We start from the raw sequence: 10,549 nt of genomic DNA, 5'->3' as shown, positions 1-10,549 counted from the left end.
CATTGTACTTTTAAATAACCTTAAAACATACAGCCTGCCAGCCACAATCATCTCTACATAATATTTTCTAGGGGGATTCCCACTTATGTAGGAAGGACTCCCTTTGGCTTTTTGTGTCTAGAGAAGAACACACTTTCATTCCACACCCTAAAGTTGGCCATACATGGGCAGATAAAGCTGCCGATATCGGTCGTTTAGACCAATTTGATAGCTTACCTGCCCGTTTATGGGGGCTTCCGACGGAGCCCCTTGGCATATCGTAATTCGATCGTTCGACCATACGGCCGAACATTCAATTACCCCCGATATAGCCATGCCGTTCGTGGCATATCGGGGAAAGATCTTTGAGTCTATGGCCAGCTTAAATAGAATGCGCTTTTCTGCCACTAGGGTTCCCTAATGACTTTCATACACAGTAATATGTGGGAGCTTGCAGCACCTTGCTTTCACTTTGCTGCTGCTCCCTCACAGCAGCACTTACTTCCAGTCAGCTCACAGGAGTGAGGACTCTTCCCCCTCCTTACACAGAACACCACCGAGGAGAGACAAAAATATATAGCTCCCCTACATCAGTATTATATATTAGGTATTACAGTTCCCAGGCTGGCTGATCCAAAGACTGGTCCAATTGCCATCTTGGAGTAGGAAGATAGTTTCCAGGCTGGTGGCCATTTACGGTACATTACATCGCTGTATGTAGGACTTTGCCCCACGCTTTCAGTTCCCAGAGCAAACATATCCTTTGGTGCACTGATATTTTAAATCCAGACAGGAAGATAAGAACCACATGTCATTTGAGAAGTCAGAGCAGATCATTGACAATAAATTAGATAATGTTTATCACAGGCTTATCAGGTGTTTAGGCTACTATCCACAGAATCAACACCAGAAATTATATTGCTGAGCTCTCTGCTGTTCTGTCATTTCACTGAAACAACTGCTTGTATTGTTTTTAAAAGGGGCAGTTCAAAAACATTTTGTGTTTTCAAAGACAGCTGCACAGATGCTGACTTTTTTCAGTTTCTTTCTATTGTTTAACATTTTGTGAAAATTTATTTGGTTGCTGAATTAGTTGATGAAAATTACATAGTATTACATAGTTAAATTGGATTGAAAAAAGACCAAAGTCCATCAAGTTCAACCCCTCCACATGAAACCCAGAATCCATACATACACACACTCACACCAACCCCTCCATACCCTCACATAAATTATATATATATATATATATATGGTTTTGTAAAGGTAAAATGCCCTTATACACCAGTGTTTGGCAGTTCATTTCGGCACAGTGATAGGTATACAGAAGTACTACTGGGACAGAACAGGTCCTGAAACCAGTGGAAAGTTAGCAATAAGGCTGAGGTAGCCTAGACGGAAACGATCAGTGAAAGGAAAGTCTGGTTAGAAATATTGGGCACAATTCAGCTTTGAATAGCATGTTCCACATATGGTTGTATGGTTGAATATTGGCTTCTCAGTTTTGACATTCATAGAAAGAGAAGGACTAATTGATTTCTTGGGGCCAACTGCTAAAAATGGCAAGGGATTACCCTACGATCAACATCATGTTGCCTTATTAGGCATATCATATTGGTAATTCGAATGATATCAAAACTATTTTTTTTTTCTTGCTGTATTATAGGTTTCACAATTTCCAGTCTTGGAACATTTCTAAAAATAATAAAATGCCTGTATTTACTTCAACTGATGTTACCTGGCAGAAACTTAGCTCAGAACACTGTTACAGCTAGAGAAAAATTATTGCTGTATCAGGCATTCATTAATATTCCAAAGAATATCTAGCTGGTCTTCAAGCTGGGCTTCTAGAAGAGCAAAAAACACTTTGGGGCCAATTCACTAACTTCGAGTGAAGGATTCGAAATAAAAAAAACTTCGAATTTCGAAGTGTTTTTTGGGCTACTTCGACCATCGAATGGGCTACTTCGACCACAACTTCGAATCGAAGGATTCGTACTAAAAATCGTTCGACTATTTGACCATTCGATAGTCGAAGTACTGTCTCTTTAAGAAAAAACTTGACCCCCTAGTTCGCCATCTAAAAGCTACCGAACTCAATGTTAGCCTATGGGGAAGGTCCCCATAGGCTTTCCTAAGTTTTTTTGATCAAAGGATATTCCTTCGATCGTTGGATTTAAATCCTTCGAATCGTTCGATTCGAAGGATTTTATCGTTCGATCTAATGAATAATCCTTAGATCATTCGATCGCACTATTTGCGCTAAAATCCTTCGACTTCGATATTCGAAGTCGAAGGATTTTAATTCCCAGTTGAATATCGAGGGTTAATTAACCCTCGATATTCGACCCTTGGTGAATCGGCCCATTTGTCTGTGCTACTATACTATACTATGAATAAAGGAGTTTAGTGTGCTTCAGTGGCTAGACCTGCTATTGAAGTCCATTTCAGCAATGTAGGCAATATGTACACATGAAATTCCAGCCTTGATCTGCCATCATGTAGGTGTTAAAATCAGCCTAGGTCAAAATCTAATAAGATTTTTGTTTTAATTTCCTTACTTGTAGTAAACTGATCAAAATGAATTACTGATGAGTTGCTATGGGCAACAGGTGCAATTTAGCCCCTACATTAGCAAATCAGTCCCAGCTTTGTGTGCATACAAGTCGAACCATATTCTGCAACCAGAATTTGACTTCCGACCCGGATTAGAGGCTAAGCAGTTTAACTTGTGGACAGCCAATAACCTGACTAAATCTATGATTTACTTACATCAAGGGGAATTAAATCAATAGACTATATCCAGTAATACCAGAAACTTCCCATGATGGAGGTGTACCTATATATTTAACACTGTAATTTTATCAACTCACAAACCAATATCTCCCACATTAGAAGGATCTTTGAAAGCAGATGTAATCCCCCCTTAGAACAGCTGGATGCAGTTTATATATACAGTGAAGCTTCCCCCCACTAACCAGCAACTGAAATATTGTGCAGCCTGGGAATTGGATCTCCAGACATCCATCGCCTAAGTAAAATGGATTTCAGTATAAAAAATCAATGAAAAGTGTTTCCACCAGCATGATAAACTGCCATTATATTTATATGGTTCATAACAGCAGCCCACAAGCTTTTTTTCTCTTCTTTTTTTCTTCTCTTCTGCAGTTGTAAAGAACTGGGCCCAATCCATACTCACACCTGGACATATGACCCACCATGTGCTACACTCTGAACAAACCTACTCCCTCTTTTCTTTAACATTTCACATGCTAAATGTATACCTGCATAGATATGCTTCGTATATATATATGGCTTACCTTGACCCTTACATGGAGCTTATTTATAAGTTGTCTATATTCTTAATTCTAAGTCTAAACAAGACTTCTCAATGAGCACATCTTGAGCCTGGGAAATTTCCACCATTGATTAATTTAATACCATAGTAATCACTATATAACTATCATAAGAAAATGGTTTGTTACATCAGTTGACAAAATCCTACAATAAAAATCTCCCTTTTATGTATATTACCCAGCTTATACTTGCTATTTGTTGAATCCATTCTATATAATGTAGTGCCGTTGTCTACACATACAGAAAAGAGTTCTCCATTACCAAAGCCAATGAGAGATACCTGCCATGCTAACAGTCCATTCAGCTGACAGACATTGAGTGACATGGATCAAGCATTGAGCTGTGATTCCTAGGGCTCACCGGAGACCCAAATACCCTAAGGCCATTCTCACAGCAATTAAATAAAGATAGTACTAAATAGTTTTTTTTTTATATACAGTAGGTGCTGTGTCCTACACGGAGTCCACTGGGAGATCCTCTAATACTTTGCTGGACCAGTCTGACCCTGCATGGAAACCTTAAATTATGTTAATGCTGGAAATAAACTTGAGAACAACAGAGAAAGTTTTAATTGAGTATTGCATTAGTTATGGTGCATCAGTTAAAGAAGTAGCAGGTCAGCCATTTATGTATGTGTATGTACTGTTTTTAAAGGAAATAAAACGTCAGTGCTGGTATTAATATAAGTAAATCCTGCAGCTTTGTGGTATGCTGGCTTCCCATTTGCTTATTACCATGTAAGGTGCATGGAATTTGTCGACGTACCTAGATGATAAAATTGCATTCACTGGAAATAAACAATATGTAGATTGATCTATTCAGGCCCCTCAGACTCACACTGGTGTACCCGAATGGAAGTAAGTAGAAGCTGCGGCTCCTATCATCTAACCATGCCCCAACTACACATCCAATATGGGCATTTCATCTATAGTCAATATGCTAAAAGGTACTGTATTTTTTCTAGAAGTGAAATGAATGGAAGGTTTCAATGATGCCTGGAGCTTTTGCAGCAATGACATTTCCAAGGATGTTAGCAGCTTTCTCTGCTTTTACTTTTCATTTTGAATGCTCCATCTAGTGGCAGAATGTGTCATTGATTGATAAATATTAAAAGGGTGGTTCACCTTTAACTTAACTTTTAGTATGTTATAGAATGGCTAATTCTACACAACTTTTCAATTGGTCTTCATGGTTTATAGTTTTTGAATTATTTGTCTTTTTTCTTCTAGTTTTCAAATGGGGGTCGCTGACAACATCTAAAAAACAAGTGCTCTGTAAGGCTACAAATTTTAAGTTATTGCTACTGTTTATTAATCATCTTTCTATTCAAGCACTATCCTATTCATATTTCTATCTCTTATATAATTCAATGTATGGTTTCTAGGGTAAGGTGGAACTTAGCAACCAGATTGCTGAAATTGCAAACTGAAGAACTGCTGAATAAAAAGCTAAATAACTCGAAAACCACAAATAATAAAAAATGAAAACCAATTGCAAAGTGTCTCAGAATATCACTGTCTACATCATACTAAGAGTTAATTTAAAGGAGAACAACTCAAAAGCCTTGGCATGAATTGAAAATAGATAAAGAATAAAGGGGTCAACACAATTAGTGAAAAAAAACTGTGCTCTTTCAAATTAATACCTTGTATGTGATTTACTTCCTATTACTGGAAGAGGCAAGATTAAACCATCTTTTTAACACAAAATGAACTTACCATTCAGCACCTGTAATTGTTTTCTATAAGTAGTCCACTCACATCTACATCCTAAATGCAAAGAACATATGATCATTACAAACATGTTATCTAAACATTCTAATGGCCCTATGTACTAAAAATGGTAAGGGAAAAATATGCACAATGGAAAAAATTGCCCCCTGCAAGAACAAGGTTTACCTTGTTTATTTAACTTTGTGAGTCAGTATCACTTCATTCACTAGCAGAAAAAAAGATTGCTTGTTTTGACATTTCTACCAGTTTCTAAGGAAAAATGTATTTTGCACCAGAAAAATGTTGCTGCAAATCTTGAACTACAAGCGATTCGGCTAAATACTGAACTGAATCAGAACCCCAATTCACATATTCATATTTGAAACAATAAAAATCAAATAAAGCTATATACTATACAGGTTTTGAAGACACCTGACATAAGGGTTCAGATTCAGTTCAGTATTTAGCCAAACCACAAACCAAGTCCTGGATTTTGGTATATCGCGAACAATGAGCACAGTATTAATCTGGAAATAGTGATTTTACTTTCTTATAGTACAATTTTCCTAAAACTTGAGTCTTTTATTACATTGCACCCTAAAAGGCGCATGTACGTTCACAAGAGCAATGAGCTAAGTGTGATTTTTTCCCACAAAAAACAGGCAATTGTTGTATAAGAAAAATCCACTACAGGTATAGGATCTGTTATCCCGAAAACTCCGAATTACGGGAAGTCCATCTGCCATAGACTCATTTTAATAAATTGATATTATAAAAATTTATATAATAAATTGATTTAAATTGATATTATTTTCCTCTGTAATGATAAAAAAGTAGCTTGTACTTGATCCAAACTAAGATACAACTAATCCATATTGGAGGCAAAACCAGGCAATTGGCTTTATTTAATGTTTACATGATTTTCTAGTAGATTTAAGGTATGGAGATCCAAATTACAGAAGACCCCTTAACTGGAAACCACCAGGTCCCGAGCATTCTAGATTATAGGTCCAATACCCGTACTTTGTCCCACTGTCTATGGTTTTTCTTATGCAGTTCAGATAAAAAATTTCCCTCAGAATAACATTGTCATTGCATCTATTGCAATTTTGACCAATTTTGCAGAATAAACGCAACTGCGCTTTATTGCAAATTTCTTGCAGCTGCGCTGGATATTTTCGAAGTCTGCCTGGTATAATTTTTGTTGTTTGCTGGGATAATTTCCAGTGTTGGCTGGTGTCATTTCAGTTTTTCAGCATGCGAGTGATGTGTGCTCCCTATTCCTTTGGTGCAACTATGCGGAAGTGCAAGGAGTGCATTTTGAAGCATGTTACGTGCAACTGACTGCAGGGGGGAGGGCATGACTGCAGTTGTGAATGTACATAAATCCTTAGGTCTCCTGTCTATCAAATAACCTAACAATGAATGACAGTATTTTTCTCATATAAGGGAGGATGAACATATCTGAATTTGTTTATTAATATTAATTGTCAAAATTGTGTATTACTTTGTTCCCTGGATTGCGGAATTGCTATCAAACAAACAATTTAGGCATTAAGTGCAGGGTTTGATTTACATTTATTCATATGGGAGCAAATCAAAACATCAAAACATGAGAACAACTTGTGCCATTCGTCCTGGTGTCCGTAATCCTGTACGTCCATCTGTCAGTGTCCCCATTACACAGGTATATACTGTGCACAAAACTAAAAGGCTTCAAAATCACCTGTGCTTTACTCATTGCCTATGATGTGGCAGCTTTTTCAATAAACTGGGCAAGTTTCAGGTCTTTCTTGGTCAGCCTTCCACAGTCATGTGTAGTCAGAGTTATCTGAACCTGCAGAAAAAAATATATCAAACTGTTATAGTAGAAACAGCTTTGTAAGCATTATTTCAATCCATTTACAGCAGCACACACGGGGGATTCTGTTTTCTAGGTCATGTGGATTGCAATCAAATATAGAGTAGCCAACAAGACTGCTTTGAGCTATTGCTCTGTAATGTCAAGCAGACATAGGGCAGACATCTTTCCAGATAAAGAATCCTTTCAGTACATGCTTAAAGGAACAGTTCAGTGTAAAAATAAAAACTGTGTAAATAGATAAGCTGTGCAAAATAAAAAAATGTTTCTAATATAGTTAGTTAGCCAAAAATTTAATTTATAACGGCTGGAGTGTCTGGATGTCTAATACAATAGCCAGAATCCAATTTCATGCTTTTCAGCTCTCTAACTCTGAGTTAGTCAGCTGCATCTTAAGGATCAATTGCAAAATCACTGAACAGTTATGTCCCATGTGGCCCCCTTCAAGTCGCTAACTCAGAGTTAGAGAGCTGGAAAGTAGGAAGTTGGATTCTGGCTATTATGGTAAACATCCATTCACTCCAGCCTTTAAACATTTTTGGATAACTAACTATATTAGAAACATTTTTTTATTTTGCACATCCTATCTATTACCCAGTTTTTATTTTTACACTGAACTGTTCCTTTAAAGTATATTGATCCAAATTATGTAAAGATCCCTTACCTGGAAAACCCTATGTCCCGAGCATTCTGGACAACAGGTCCCATACCTGTGCTTACTAATATTGGTGGCCAGAGCCATGGCCCTGTTCACAAAACAAAATTAGCATTACAGGTCTGGGATACATTATCCGGAAACCCGTTATCCAGAAAGTTCTGAATTACGGAAAGGCCGTCTCCCGTAGACTCCATTTTATCCAAATAATCCAGGTTTTAAAAAATGAATTCCATTTTCTCTATAATAATAAATCAGTACTTTGTACTTGATTCAAACTAAGATATAATTAATCCTTATTGGAAGCAAACCAGCCTATTGGGTCTATTTAATGTTTACACGATTTTCTCATAGACTTAAGGTATGATGATCCGAATAACAGAATGACCTGTTATCTGGAAAACCCCAGGTCTCAAGCATTCTGGATAACAGGTCCCATATCTGTATTTACAAGGAAACATGGCTCTTATAATTAAGGGGATTGACAGAGTTGACATAGGTGACATTGGAGGAGCTGTTATACCACTGAGCAGAGTCATTGGAACGTACCATCAGGTACATCTGCACCAGTAGAGCAATGTATTAGTGGGATATTGTATCTACTCAAGATGTAAAATTATGGGACTTTGAGTGAAAAATGCAGCTTTTTTTTTTTTGAATTATACCCTAAAAATATATGGCTAGAAATGTCATATTTTATATATTAAGCTTAATGAACCAGCCTAAAGCTTCAGCATCTCTATAATGATCCAGGCCTTCAAAATTGTGCACAGGAACTCCTCATCTTTGTTAGGAGTGTCAGTGACACTACACATGCTCAGTGTACTTTGAACAGCTGTTGAAAAGTGAAGCTTGGGGGTCATGGAAAATCATTAAGAAGAAAATGCGGGTTGCCTGTCAAATAAGCTAATGTTACAGAGCAGATTGTTGGTTTAGAGTTGACATGCCTAGGAATCTGAATTAACTACTAGCCTCGTAATTAATATATATTCTATATACACAGTATATTGTCAGGCCCTAAGCTCAGGGAAATGAAAACACCACAGAGTACGGGTTGTGCCTCAACAGAAAAGAAGACGGGGGGCTACAGGGACATCTTCAGAGTAACAGATCTTCACTGCTAAAGGGCTGAGGTGGCTTTGGGCTGATACAAAACCTCAAAACATAATGTACAACATTTCTAACCTACTTCTTTGTAAAGCTTTAGTTCTCCTTTAACTCTATGTTCCAGAGCAGCCCCTATGACTCATTAAGGTTCTAATCTGCTGATTGGGTAGGTGCCCACATTTAAAACAGTTAGAGGTAAGTGGTTATCTTTTCTTCCGTTATGTACTGGAACATCGGCAATAATATAAAAAACGGACTACGCTTCCAAATCTAGAAAAATTATGTAATACCGAATGCTATTAAAAACAGCGAAGCAGCACAGGAAACAAATATATTTTGACACCTGACAAAGATTCTTCTGTTCTGGCCTTTAGGAATGGCCTCCTGGGGAGGTCAGGTCTCCACAGTGTAAGGCTTAGCAGGAAGCTCAATTCCCATTGGGCTAATACAATCCTTGTAAAGTGATATTCTAAACAAAATCCACTGTGGTTTAAACTCAGGTGATGGAATATAAAAGTCATGAATTACCTTGTTGTACACGTTAAACCATTCTGGGTGGTGATTCATTTTCTCAGCTTGCAGGGCCACACGCGTCATAAATCCAAATGCCTTATGAGAAATGAAAAATATGCACGTTAGTTGAACAATGACAAATCTTACCAGGGTGTCTTCTGCAACATGAATATTTTATGAATATGCAAGTGCATACCCCTAACATCACCACCCCTGCCCCAAAAACAGAAAGGTGGCAGCCCAAATTGGCCATGAAGATACATATGCACATTTTGGGGCATCTGCATGCCATATAGTTTGGTAACTATGTGCATATTGGGAATCAAACTGTTCAGGGGACCCCTAGCATTAATGATGTTGTAAAATACAAACAGGTAATTTTCAGAAATTGCATAAAATCCACAGCCTTGCTGTTTAGTAGTTTATATTAAAAAAGACATATTTAGGGTCTGGCCACATGGGCAGATTCGGGGGGATTAGTCGCCAGGCAAGAAATCTCCTCTATTCAAAATCTCCCCGATCTGCCTTCTGCTGGCTGAAATTAAAATCGCTTGGGGGCAGGCACTCTGAGCACTTCGTTTTCCAAAGTCGCCCATAGTTGTCTCACAAGGAAAGTTTGGGCGGCTTCGGAAAACAAAGCGCTCTGAGTGCCTGCCCCCAGAAGGCAGATCGGGGGGAGATTAGTCGCCGCCATGTGGCCAGACCCTTACCCATTTTAGATTTGCCAGAATGTGTACACTTAAAGTGGCTTTACTCAGCCCAATAAAAGCTGCAGATAGAGTGAGTCAGCAGATTATTGATCCATGTAAAGAGCCTTCCAGTAGGGTTCCCCAAATGATAACTGACCAGAAATTGGCCAGATATTGATTGGACTCCAGTCAACACGAGGACCGCACAGGCTTGTTGATGTTAATGTGTTCCAACAATTGGATCAGCCCAATATAGCACAGCTCGATATTGTGGAAAGATTTCCAAATAAGTGGCTCTTCAAGTGCATGGTCAGTTTTCACTCCCAGGGGCCTTGCAATGTAAAGTATGCATATTTCTGGTGCGTTGTTGGCAATTCAGTGTTGTATACTGTGGGTATTTGATCCAAACAAACCAGGAATGAAAGTATACATATCTGTTTTTTGCACTCACATCAGTTGTGCATAACATTTGCTTTGGCTATATTTCTTTTTCTTAGTTATTGGGATGTATTTTGGCTCCACCTGCCCTAGCACTACCTCTAATCCCCCCCTCGCCCACCAATTGCACTCCTTCCGCATTTGAGGATTTTGAGTGATGATGTATTTTAATGCAAGGCGTAAATTAGGATGTGGGTGCAAATTACTGACAGCAGGTGACTTGTGGCTTCTGACTGAG

The 10,549-nt window shown here is 38.2% G+C and overlaps 1 protein-coding gene across 1 annotated transcript in view; it reads right to left on the bottom strand.

Moving 5' to 3' along the window:
• Positions 1-6,493: 6,493 nt before the first annotated feature.
• Positions 6,494-10,549, bottom strand: part of pcbd2.L (pterin-4 alpha-carbinolamine dehydratase/dimerization cofactor of hepatocyte nuclear factor 1 alpha (TCF1) 2 L homeolog) — an 86,753-nt gene continuing 82,697 nt past the window's right edge. Inside the window, exons 3-4 of the mRNA NM_001091216.1 lie at positions 9,200-9,280; positions 6,494-6,885 (exon numbers count right to left, since the gene is read on the bottom strand). Coding sequence (NP_001084685.2) covers positions 6,793-6,885; positions 9,200-9,280 — 174 coding nt within the window. The 3' untranslated portion in view covers positions 6,494-6,792. The remainder of the gene's footprint in view (positions 6,886-9,199; positions 9,281-10,549) is intronic.

This window comes from Xenopus laevis, chromosome 3L (assembly GCF_017654675.1).
Source record: "Xenopus laevis strain J_2021 chromosome 3L, Xenopus_laevis_v10.1, whole genome shotgun sequence".
Taxonomy (NCBI): Eukaryota; Metazoa; Chordata; class Amphibia; order Anura; family Pipidae; genus Xenopus; species Xenopus laevis.
Note: the sequence above shows the minus strand (reverse complement) of the source record. Positions and strands in the feature narration are given on the sequence as shown.